This window comes from Ixodes scapularis, unplaced genomic scaffold, assembly GCF_016920785.2.
Source record: "Ixodes scapularis isolate PalLabHiFi unplaced genomic scaffold, ASM1692078v2 PGA_scaffold10__122_contigs__length_95168666, whole genome shotgun sequence".
In the NCBI taxonomy this organism is placed as follows: domain Eukaryota; kingdom Metazoa; phylum Arthropoda; class Arachnida; order Ixodida; family Ixodidae; genus Ixodes; species Ixodes scapularis.
Window position 1 is genome coordinate 67,793,317 of NW_024609836.1, and position 13,275 is coordinate 67,806,591.

Here is a 13,275-nt window from a genome sequence, read left to right on the forward strand (position 1 = left end):
AATTTTATTTCGTGTGTCTTTGGCGCACTCTCCAGTATATTAGTGATCAGTGGTTCAAACTTTTAGCTCAAAGCTTTTTTGACAAGTTGATAGATAATAGAGCTTGTGGGGACTGCGGACGCATCATAAAAATACACGATTGGCTGTTCCAGCTCACGTTATCCGCGGGTGCACATCATTACGTCGGCTTCTTGGCACTGACTAGTGCGGCACCGAAGCATTTTATTTGCGATGCGTAGTTTTGGCAGAAAAAGTTGGCGGATGTCTGTTTCAACACTCGATCAGTAACCCCCCTTCCCCTTTTTTTATTTCTTTTTTTACACGCGTGTCTTTTATATTTTTATTTCTTTGATCATATACGCAAAGCGTGCAAAAGTTGGCTGTGCGGCGACATCAATGAACCGAGTAAACGACACAAAAGGACAGAAAATCTAAATCTAAAAACCCGAATACTGCATTCAGAAACGCGAGGAGTACAAGAAACGCTGCAAGAACCCGGAATCCCGGATATACTCTCCCCCTCCCCCTCCCCTCTCTCTCTCCTTCCTCCGAATAGAATGGAAGCATTAACACTTACATTTTATTGTCCGTATCTCAGCAAAACTGTTTCCGAGCGACGTTCTGTTCTTCTTTGTACATGGGCTCATTTTGGCCGCAGTTTAGACGTTTCTTTAAACGCTGTTCTCCTCTCTCTCTCTTTCTTGCGCCTTTACGTGGTTTCTTCCGTAGCCTGGAATGTGGTGCATCCCTCTCTATGTGTCCGAAACACATCATCGTCCCGTCATCAGTACATCAACGCGTCGTTTGGCGCGGTCTGCGGGTGTCTTTAAGTGGCGGCCTCAATCTATAGTCATCTCCCCTCCCAAAGTTATGTCAACGATTTCGTAAAATAAAAAAAAAAGACGTCCTTTTGGAAGCATAAATAGAATTATCCGAATTATTGAACACGCCTCCCAAAACACTACTAACGCGTGCCTTTATATTTATAGGAGTGTCATTGGTCTCACTGTGTTGTAGGAGTGTCATTGTCTCACTGTCAAAAACCCGTATCCATGCCTACGAAAATACAGTTAACAAACGTATACATAAGACAAAAAATTGTGGCCGAAACCGCTCCGCAGATTGTCGTTGAAGTGCGATAAAGTTTTTCACCGTCCTCTACCGTGTCCTTAAAAAAGAGAAAAAGAAAAAGAGAGATAGCTTAAAGATTGCTGTGTACTAATTCTAGGGATATTTTTGGTTAATGTCTACGAAGCATTCTATCACATTTAAAACAATTTAGCATATTTGTTTTTAACCTAACTGTCTACTTCTTGCGGACGAACCTCCTGCGACCAACCAACGACTTTTATTGAAGCAGTAATGCAGCTCAAATGTTTCTTCCTTACTATATGCATATGAATATAAGACCCCTGGTAACTCTATTATCCGTTCACAAGCTAATACATCACATCCCATTCGTTGGGCGCCATTACGCGCGCTGCTTTCTTCGTTAATAAACCGAGCCACGGACCCGCAAGTGCGGGTTCGCTGAAAAAATGTAAAAAGAGACGAGGAGGATGCAACTTTTCTGCTCGCGTTTATTCTCCGAGTAGTAATGTAGTTTGTCTGATTTACGTCACTGCGAACAATCTGTAGACGCTCGATAAATAGTGAGCGTGCTAGTAAAAGTTACAGGGATAAAAGGAAAGCGACATATGGGAAGAAAACAGGACGAAACATGTTTCCAACGCGCGGCTTGAACATTTATGTTCAAGTTACCAGTATGAAAGACGTCTGGTCCTTTGACCTGTCTTGTCCAGTATTCAAGCTGTCAGTTGGAAAGATGTTTCGTCCTTTCTTGTCCTGTCCTGTCCTGTGTTCAAGCTTCCGATTGAAAATATGCTTTGTCCTGTCCTGTCCCGTAACAAGACTCAAATAGAATGGGTCGTAACTCCTCGTGCAACGCAAGGTTTTGTGTTCAAAATGGAGGCTGTTCGTAAGGCATGGTGGTCAATTAAAACGTACAGCGCAAACACACGGAACAGAAGAGGCAAGACACACTTGTGAAAGTCAGAAAAGTCAGAGACGAGTGTTGTCCCCTTTTTTTCGTGTGTCGTCTCTGGTTTCATTTCTCGTCTGTTTGCTAACTTGGTTTTCAATCGGACGATGCCGGATCGATTGGATGTTCCAACGAATCCTATCGACTAGGCTTCGGTATCCATATTCGCTGACAGTGGCCAGCCCAGATGATGATGTCATCACTGGACGGCTTTTAAGATTCCTTTATTATCCATTTACAACAATCACAAACTGATCCCGATGTTATGAAGGCTCCAATAATAACCCTTCCCTACAAGCTGCAGTACATGAGGTGTGGATATTGATTCAACAAAATTGGCGTCTTTGTACCGCTTATCAAGTTCTGGTAGTGCCATGCACACACCGGACTACTCATGCGTTATAGGAGTACTCATTGTCTCACAGTCAAAAACCCGCACCCTAAACGTTCCCTCCTCTCAAAGCCAAGGTTAGGGGGGTATATCCATATTCTTAAGACATAGAATGACCTAAGAGTAATTGGTATAAATACGCGAAGGAGTAAGTCTGTGCGCGCATTCTGGTGTTTCAGTTTTGAGGCGAACAAGTCAACCAAGGGCGCCTCCAAGCTACGCAGGGACTTGATCAACGCCGAGATCGCCAACCTCCGGGACCTCCTGCCCCTGCCGTCGTCCACGAGGCAGAGGCTCTCTCAGCTCCAGCTCATGGCCCTCGTCTGCGTGTACGTGCGGAAAGCAAACTACTTCCAACACGGTACGTGCCCACTGCCTCTCGTTCGCGCACGAGCAGAAGACCGAAGCGACCAGGGCAACTACAGAACAGTTCTTAATAGATGAATGGCTGCACAGCATTTAGAATTGGGAGGCAGCTTGCGCCACCTAGTCAGCAGTCTGTGCCATTTTAAAGCCGTTTCTGGAACCTCGAGTGTCTCGACTCAGACGTTATCTCCGGTTGTTAAGAAAGGTTGTGCAGACTCTCGCGTGTATACAGTACAATGTTGTGGAGACATCGGGTTACGAGAGCGAAGCCAAGACAAAAAAAAGTGAAAGCCGTTTACAACTCCCTGTAACACCGAATTAGAGCGCAGCTCTTGAGGAGGAGGAGGGAAGGGTACTGGGGGGTGAAGTGACGTGGGGGGGTCACGTGACCTTGGGGAGTCACGTGACCATGCCGATGATGTCATCAGTGACGTCACTGATGACGTCATCTGTGATGATGACGATGACGATGCGGATGCCCCCCGAAGTCACGTGACACCCCAGGTCACGTGACCCCCGCCGAGGTCACGTGACCTCCCCGATGACGTCATCGTCACTGATGACGTCACCGGCATCCGCATCGTCATCGTCATCATCACTGATGACGTCATCAGTGACGTCACTGATGACCTCACCGGCATCCGCATCGTCATCGTCATCATCACTGATGACGTCATCAGTGACGTCACTGATGACGTCACCGGCATCCGCATCGTCATCGTCATCATCACTGATGACGTCATCAGTGATGATGACGATGACGATGCGGATGCCGGTGACGTCATCGATGACGTCATCGGGGAGGTCACGTGACCTCGGCGGGGGTCACGTGACCCTGGGGGTGGTCACGTGACCTGGGGGGTGTCACGTGACCTTGGGGTGACCTTGGGATGACCTTGAGGTCACGTGACCTTGGGGTGACCTTGGTTACGCCGACGCCGACGCCGACGCCGACGCCAACGCCGACGCCGACGCCAACGCCGACGCCGACGCCGACGCCGACGGCGACGCCGACGCCGCTCAAGCCGGGAACGGGCCCCTAAGAGCTGCGCTCTAAAAGAAGCTGTAGAACGCAGGTGTACCATCGTTTCAATATGAGCTGAAACAGTCCTTCACGTCTCTTCGGCGTACCGGCCAGTTTTTGAGTCCGAACTAGGAATGGAATGAGAAGTTGAGGCCCCAGACTTCGGACCATTTCAGATAAAGAGAAAATAAAGCTTGTGGTAACTACAGACGCAGAAAAAGGCCGGACCGACTTTTTAAGGCCATATATTGATTGCGACAGTACACTTTATTCGCTAACGTTCGCGTAACTAGATGGCTACATCTCAAATCTTGGCATGTGAGTGTCAAAATGACATCAAAGAAATATCATTGAACAGAGAAGATTGCGTTCCCCTATCCTCATTAGGTGGTGCCTACGTATATATCAAGTAAACTGTTTGCACGTTCTGGTGCTTTCGTTCACTGCTGTATATTTCCACAGGCTGCAGGAAAACATAGCCATTAAGTGCATTTTTTTTAAATAGCTTTATGAACGACAAGCTGCAGAAATATCGTTGGCGCGCGCGTGAAGAATATAAAAACTGTTTTTCTTTCCTCTTGGCGCGAGGAGAGCTAGGGAAGTCGGGTCGGCCCGTCGGCCGTGCCGCGCGAATAGAGCGAAGAGGGCAGTTCTGGCGTTTCGCCAAGAATTGCGCGAAGAAGGGAGGATCTCCGTGTAGTCTGCTGCAAGACTTGTTTTCAAACATTACTCGCGTTACGCGAAGTCGCGCTTTGACAGTAGTTGCTACGCGTAATGTTGGCTGGTCTTACAAACTTCTACCGCGCTTACCCGCTCACTTCACTGATCACCGAGCACTCGTAGCGGTCGTCAGAGGCATCCACGACGACGACCATGACGGGTATGAGAATTAACCGCGTCGCACCTACGTCCTCACGTACCTGACCGCATTATTCCACCGGCATTGCGCAACCGTGCGACAGCTATCGGTTTCGTTTCTTCGCACATTTTTCCTTTCTTTTTTGTCTGAACTTAGCCCACCGGAGTTTGCCTGGATAAATTTATCTGAACGGTAAATGTGGATTTCTAACATTAGCGCTTCAAACTCTACCAGATCTGTATTGAATTCACGGTGATTATCGATGAAACCCGAGACGATCGTGCACCTTTCGTAAATTTTGTTTCGATTAGACGCGGAATCCGGGTCCCTTGCGGATGTCCTTGCCACTCCCACCTCTATGAAACAAAATAGAAGGAGAGAAAAAAAAAACAAGAGGCGTAAATTCGTTCTCACGCGTAAACGGTTACAACACATGAATGGGGTTCGGGAAAAGAGAACACATTTTATGAACGGAAGTCCGGAATCATAACATCGAAGAGAAAGGAAAACACTAGGAGTAAATGAACTCACAATTCACAAAACAAACGCGAAAAAAAAAAAGACCGCGTCCTGCAAGATAGGATTCACACCGCAACAATACATGCACTTTTATCTTTTCCGCAGATACACGGGCACTCCTGGACAGAGCATGCGGGAACGGAAGGCAGAAAAACTTTATAATATTATGAAAACCGTAAAACCAAACAGTGTAAAAAAAACAAAAAAACATTGAGGCACAAAACGTATTAGACACAAAGAAACACTAGCGATAGGTAGGAGCTTAAGACGAACAAAAGACCAGAACAATAGGAAGAGAAGACGGAACAGGTATACTTTAGGGAGCCCACCACAACAAAGTGTTGCCGCTGGTTTCGGTGTGATGCGGTTTGCGAGGCACTTATCGCCCTACCGCATCTAGAGGCATTACGCGCTGCACCAGGAGGCTCCTCCTTTATCTACCACCAGGCCGGTACCAGACAGTCTTCAGCGAGAAGGCAGAAGGCAGGCGAAAACCGCGGAACGAGCGAGCTTTCGGTCAGCACGCTGTTATTATCGGATCGTTAGCGCGGCACCTGCCGTTTGCTGCACAAAACAGCCGGGGTCATCTCGCTGCGCGTTCAGAGACCGACTCCAGAAGACGTGCGGTGCTGAAATGGCGGCGCCTCCTCGATACGGATCTTGACACGGCCATGCATGCGGGCGTCTGTACACGGCATACACGTGCTGTACGCGGTAGCGGGCGCCATCTTTTGATGGTGGTGTCGTTTCGCTCCGCAGCGGGTTTCTCTTTCGGTGTTATTCTCTTGGAGATGGCGTGGTTGACGGTTGTTCCAGGACGAAAAAAGAGCGGACGTGCTGTTTTGTTTGTTTACCTGTTTGCAAGGAAAACATCCCGTCTCAGTTTTGACCATGTTGTTGTCGACGGCGTTGCCTATACTGCCTAGTACCAGTATATTATAAGCTATCGCCCTTGTGCAAACTTCTGCACAACACTGATTGAATTTGAAGATTGCTCCAGAGCCAGTACACGGAGGCAGGATGCAGCTTCGCAGGCGAGCAGAACTGAGCGATTTCCACAGGATGCGACCCTAGAAATCCTCGGTCGAATAACTTCTGGTGCTCCATTGTCACAATTTATATAAAGCCCAATCATCAGAATTCAAAAGCTCAATGCGGGGCTTAGACAGAAATGTGCTCTAATACCTAAGGGGCGGGAAGATGTGTTCCATTTTGCTCTCGGCTGTGTTGAGGGAGCTCGTCTTGCCAACGCTTTGTGATTGGTCCGTCTGAGTTCTTATAAGCTAATGCCGCAATATTATTGTCTGCGGAACGATAATCAGATGCACGGGGCCCGCTACGCCCGGTGTTTCTTAAGGTGTTAGTGACGTGTAGAGATGAGGTCCCTTCGCAGTTGGGGACCCGTCGACTGCGGAGGTCACGGCCTCACCGGTCGCTCGCGCGCCATGTAACGACCCGAGAACAATTGTTGCAACATTCTATCTGTTACATCGCCCGAGTCCGTTACACGGACAGTTGTCGTTGTTTTAATGGCGCCCAGGCGCACTACGTGCCCATGCAAACGCCTGGGGCAGCGAGTGTTCAGAGAACCCCCCACCTCAAGACTCGAATATGCGAACGGCGTCTTTCCCAACTCCTCGCGGCTATTAAGTGTATACCGGTTACCGGCCGACGCAAAATGCGAGCCTGGGACGACCCTGTTTTTCCATATCAAAACGGGGCGTGGTTCGCGCACCAATCAACGACGGGTATCGCGTACACACCACATCAGGCTCCTCCCACCCCGAACAGGAGCAAGGCATCGCGAACTGTCTGTGCTCTACTTATTGCGAGTCTCTTGGCGACGCTAATACGCGGGTTAGCGGCAACGGCCACGCTGGTCGGGCGTTGTTGTGTACGCACACCAGGGCCATCAATCCTACGGTCGGCCGCCGGCAGACGCTGGCTGTCAGCGGCTGCACGGCGTCTCCCACCGTATTGTTCCAGACAAAGTAGGACAAAGGGCGAGGGGCCGATCCCCGAGTCCAGCGGAATTAGGCCTAGCAGATAGCGGAGGCGGACGGTATACGGTGCGCGGTCAACGCGCATGCCGATGGAAATGAAGAGGAAAGCGGGCGGTTTTTAAGTGGATCATTTCGGCCGCCATCCCCGACAGAGGGCATACGGTACACGCCGCTGATTCGGCGGGGATCCGCGCGAAGTCGTTTAGGACGTAGATAACGCGGTGCGCGAGCGAGCTCCAGAACTGTGCAGACATCTGTGTTAGCGTATATGTCGAGAGTAGTATACAGTGCAGCCGACATACCGGAACGGTATGATTGGAGGGCCGTTGCTCGAGGTAAGGGGCTGATTGGCATCGATGAAAATTGTGGGAACCATTGGGTTCCCTCTATCCCTATCCAGGCCTAGCTTCAAGCAGGCCGTGGGAGTCGTCGTCACCAATGGCGTCGGCCTCCCGGATACAAGGAACCACGAGGCCAAATTCCCCGAAGGGGCCGGCTCTCCCTTGCCCTTTTGGGTGAACGCGCCTTCGGCACACCCTTGAGAGTTATAATGGACGCGACTGCTAGTGGCCTCCCCGGACGCGTCCATTCTCCGAGGTTACATAAGCTGGCCCCGAAGGTGGGCCAGAGGCTCTCGTCGGCGGAGGCCCTGGCTCTACGGAGCTCGGTTTTTCTTTGTGGGCCCCGAAGGGGCCGGCTCTCCCTTGCCCTTTTGGGTGAACGCGCCTTCGGCACACCCTTGAGAGTTATAATGGACGCGACTGCTAGTGGCCTCCCCGGACGCGTCCATTCTCCGAGGTTACATAAGCTGGCCCCGAAGGTGGGCCAGAGGCTCTCGTCGGCGGAGGCCCTGGCTCTACGGAGCTCGGTTTTTCTTTGTGGGCCTCCGACTTCCCGTGAATCTGCCTAATGCGGCAGCGCGGGAAACCGACCGGGTGATACTGGCAATTGAGCCAGCGCCCAGACTTTTCATTGTCTAAGAGCGAAGCGTGCTGGCATTGCAGTCAATAAACACGTCTTTATCCGGACCCATGGAACCTTTCTGTGTTTCTAAGTGGTACCCCTCCAAGAGGAAATTCCCACAAAATATGAGATCAGATCACACACGCGATAAGTATGAAGCTGCAAGACCTATATGGACTCGACCGTTTCGACTTACTCTGCGAGGTGACTAGCTGAGCGATATATAAAATGCGAGGGGACTGGGTACTTGCATATTTGTATACGTAGATTAACGGGGCTCATTTGCAAGGGATTGGTATTACTGTCGAGAAGCTTCATGCGGGGGTGATAAAGGGAAGTGAGAAAAGAGAAAATGAAGCGTAATTAGAAACGGAAGACGGACAATAACAATGGTACTGGTAACGACGCCAAATCGGTGGCCTTCCGTTCGGGGACAAAATAGGCATTGTCATTAACGATGGATACTTTTAGTTGATTTAGGGATGAAAAGTTTTTACGGCTATTGTCGTACTGTATGGCACCGCTGTAAAACGAAAGAGAATCCGGAAATGAACAATATTGGTACGTTTTTTTTTTAGTGTGGTTAGTGGTTAGTGTGGGTGAGGTATAGTGTGGTTTTGTTGTGGCACGTGACACCCACGTATAACCGCCCTCAAATATCAAGAAAAAAACAACTCTATGCAGCGAATGACGCTGTGAACACGCGACGAATTTAGGCGGCGTCAGAACAGTAGCTCGTGCCCCACCGGGCGAGGTTCGTCGGTTGTTCTTCGTCTAGTCGTTCCTTTAAGTTCAGCCCTAAAAGGTTCAAGACGGGAAAAACTTCCTTTCGAAAGAAATACATATGCCCGTGTCCCACTAGAGCGACAGACAGAAATCAACGACAGCTACAAGCCCCAAACCAGAGTCTTTCGCGATCTTTGTAGAATCAAAAAGGCTATGCTCAAACACGAAAATCATGCTCGCGAGGGTTTTTGGCAGGCTTACAATCGCTCGTGCTTACTTCACGAGCACCGAACGACTAAACGGCTGCCAAAGGTACCATCGCGAGCATGCTGCATGGGTTTGAGGCTTGTCGCTGTCTTTTGTTTCTGTCTGTCGCTCTAGTGGGACACGGGCAATAGAAAGCACACCGAGTGCTGTTGGTTTTCCTCTCGAGGAAAGCAGAAACCGAACAACAACTGCCAAACAATAACTGCAGGAACTGCGCAGCAGCAACTCCACCAAACGTGCGTAATATGCGTAAAACGCCGCGAAGCTATGGGTAATCTATTAAGCCACAGCCACCTCGCAGACACACCCTAGAAAAAACAATATGCACACATTGCCATCCCCAACTTTCTCGGACATCAACGCCTCGAGAGTGGGAACTTCAACTGAACAAACAACACACATCGCGATGTTCTCGGGGAATATTTTAGATGACACTCCTAGAACATCAATATTAGTAATCAAACTTTTGGACGCGTATAGTTTTTTATTCCACGGTTCTACACATGCATTTGTTTCTTTTTCGTTTCGTCTTATCGAATCCCCTGGACCACGTTCACAAAACTATCAATTTCTGCTCTTGTTGACAAAAGATCGCAATGTTCACCAGGACCGTGTACGATTGCCTGGATATCATAGAGCGCACATGAATTATAATTTCGATATTTCCTCGAAATTTTTTTTTATTCCACGAAATGTCCCTGAAAGTTGGCCATGCAGTGAGGCGTGTTTTTTTCCTGCATGGCGGTCCTGGAACATGGGTCATGCAAAAACTGTCTGCCGACCCATGTTCGAAGCATAAATAGGTCTGAAGCAAGAGTGCTTCGATCACGCTTGAGGCCTATCTCCAGACAATTCTGCCATCATGTCTGCAACGCACACAGTATCTTTTCTTATTTATTTTTTATGACGTATCAGGCAGTGTAAAGGCGTCTTGAGTCCGGGTAGCTCGCTATCTGATTGACGTGTGACGGTGTCACTGCACACACCGTGCCCGGTCACGCCGACAGCCGGTGGCTCTCCGAGGCGGTGCACACGCTGGAAGCCCGTGCAGTGCGTAGGCGAAGAAGCCCGACCGCACGTCGCTGCGGCGTGACGGCGTCGTCCGCGGTGGAGGCGGCGAGCTGCGGAGAGGAAGGCAGGGAGGGAGGGTGCTGCACGAACCTGCCGTGCGCGCGTGCACGACGACGACAACGACGACGACGACGAAGCGGCCGCAGCAGAAGCCGTGCAGCTCTTCCTATAGAGTGAAAACAGCGCTGATGACGTGACCTGCCGCGACCCCCGCACCAGGAGGACTCGGCCTTGACCCCTCGAACCTACTTCCCTCCCCTTATGTTGCTTTTTTTTTTTTTTGCGTGTGTGTGTGTGTTTTTGGAAGGGAGCTGTTGCCTTTTCGATCGAGGAGAAAAACCAGAGGACTCTGTTCGTGTGCGAAACCGTGTGAGCAGTTCGGTCGCTTTCCACGATAATCTGAGCGAGGCTGAAGAAGTTTAAAAGGATCAGAAAGACAGGGACGAACTCACTCAATGCATACCGTCGCTTATGTACCATTACCACTTCCTTCGTTCAATGCTTCAATCGGTGCATCAACAAAAAAAAGAATAATAATAATCGGACGAAAAGTTGCGGCGTACCTTTTGCCGACAGTGTGGTAGGGAAAGTTAATGCAACTGTAAAAGAGGAAACATTTTCTATAGTCGGTTACAGGTTAAGAAGGTCGCAGCAAATGCCCCTCAAAGGGAATCATATATCCCTCCGCCACCTCCGCATCCAATAGCGTCCCATCGTTTCCGTGACGTCGCGGCCAACGCGCGAGGAGGGTCTGGCCTTTCTGTACATATTCGCTTTATTTTTCGACTTTGACTTAGCATTGTGGAAGCCACGAGAGGGAAATTAGAGTTTTCCCCCTCCGATGGAAACAAATACGACTTTTGGGGATTGGCTTCCCTCTCCGATGGATACAAAGGCTGCTTTCAAGGGCTCGGTACCCCCTCCAATGAATACAAAGGTAGTTTTCTTAAAAAGTGGGATCGGAGACAAGTTGGAATCCATTGAAGCGGAACAAGGAGCGTTTCCAGTGAACTCTTCTTTCGACTGCGGAGAGATTTGAAACGGGCGCATCACGCTTGTGGGAGTAGCTTCTCCTACCTTCTTGACTGTAACCGACTATGGCTTCCAGTATGTGGAAGAAACCAGTCGGTGAAGTCAAATGCAGCAAGGAACAGATTAAAATGCCCAGGACGTTCTACGTCCTGAACATCATCTTTTCGCTCTTCAGCAAATGAGATTGAGACAGTTGGCGATAAGAGCTGCGAAGAAGGAATCACCGAGGCTATGGGAGCGTGAATGTTTCTGTCAGTGGCAATAGCTTCCACGCAAGGCACACTGAGAGCCAATCGATGTTGTTTACACGTAAATATCAGTGTGTAGTTCTTCAGGAAAAATTTAAAATACCTCGGGACAGTGCATGTTTCAGCGTGCACTGTTCTAAGCCGAGGATCTCGACGAAATTTACACTCGAATTTAACGTGTAATGCGATTTATGGGTAGTTTTCTTCGAGAAAATCGTCATCAAGGACCATAGAAAGGACCAACAGAAAAGAGCGTCATAAAGACATTCATGAAGGACCGTCATGAAGGACCGTCATGAACGATCGTCATGAACGAGCGCTGCACACACATACACAGCATTAGAAAATAATAATTAAAAAAAAGTGTGCGGGTTGTGCGGGATATGGTATGCTTTGCGCTCCCTGGACTTCGTCAGTATGATCAAGCTCGCGTAATTTCTCCCATAGCCAGCAATGATTGGTGACTGCACGGTATACTTGGAAGAAAGATGACGACCGGTTCATTGTGTTCAAGCAATCACGATTCGCTCCAAAACAAAAGAAAAGATGGCGACCGGGTTGCATACATTTATTTCATCACTGCCCGCCATAGCAGAAATATGGCGACCCTGTTGGATTGTCCCAATCATTGTACTCTGGAAGTCGTCAAGGGTGTCCATGCTGCACAATGAGAAATTGCTGTGAAGCATGGAAAAATAAATCGCGGAAAAAAAGAAAAACAGAAAAAGAAAACGCCATGCGAGGTAAACGAAATCAGCTAGAGGTGGTACGGGTCAAAGACGGCTTTAGCCCGCATTCGCTCAGAGGGAAAGAAACAGCTGGTACATTTCTTTTTTTAGTTCTAGAGCCAGCAGTCTTGTTTTACCTACTTCCGCGGGAAAGCACTCACAAAGTTACTCGCGTCTCTTTCCCTCCCACGTCCTTAGAGCTCTGTTGACTCGCTAATCATTCGCCCACCGGCTCGTCTGGCCACCACTTACTTCCGGATTCGGCCTTCGAATCTCTATCGATGTCGTGCCGGCCTGTTACGCCCGTCGGAGTCTCTCTCTGCGGAGAAAGGGATTAAAGCTTAATCGGCCCCTTAGGATAATCGATCGGAAATTAGTTTTAAGTACTGCGCTCGCGGTTACCGTAGCCATTAAGAAGTCAGGTCCGGTTCCAGTGTAACTAGAACAGTTATACGTCGTTTATATTACTATTTCAAAGAGGCCCAAATAATAAATTGGTCAACTTAAGAGAAGAGGAAAAGAAAAGAAAACGCATTTTCATGTGCGCTCACGCGAGTCGATAAGAAATTGTTTTTTTAACGTGTTTTATGGATAAGGTATAGAAAGGTGAGTTTTGTCAGTCAACGAGCCGTCTTCGTTATGCTTTGTTCAAGAAGCAATTTTAGAGTTTACCGTGAGGGAAAGTTCAAAGTATGCAGGCGAGATGGTTTGGGAACATCATAATCTAAACCTGAGGCGAGCTGTTTATATTTAGTTTCAGCTTAAGTTCAGACGCGGCCGACGCTACGAGCTTATGGCACCAATCAAGCGGCGTCAAAACTGCAAGTCATGGGGCTTTTATTTTTGTTTATGATTGGTTCAGTGATGATAGAACACGTACAAAAACATGTTTGTGTGTGTTGGCGATGTAAGTGGAAGCGTAAGCAGAGACAATCGTGGGTGTGGGCTCATAGAACTACAAAAAATTAAAGAAGACACTTAAGACTGCTTACGTGTAGGAGTGCGAAAACATTCCTACACGCAGCGCATTTCTACAA

At 48.9% G+C, this 13,275-nt stretch overlaps 1 protein-coding gene across 1 annotated transcript in view; it reads left to right on the top strand.

Moving 5' to 3' along the window:
• The first annotated feature begins 2,435 nt into the window (after nt 1-2,435).
• Nucleotides 2,436-13,275, top strand: part of LOC121834798 (neuronal PAS domain-containing protein 4) — a 104,419-nt gene continuing 93,579 nt past the window's right edge. The window contains exons 1-2 of the mRNA XM_042288585.1: nt 2,436-2,509; nt 2,612-2,793. Of these exons, the coding sequence (XP_042144519.1) occupies nt 2,436-2,509; nt 2,612-2,793 (256 nt within the window). The remainder of the gene's footprint in view (nt 2,510-2,611; nt 2,794-13,275) is intronic.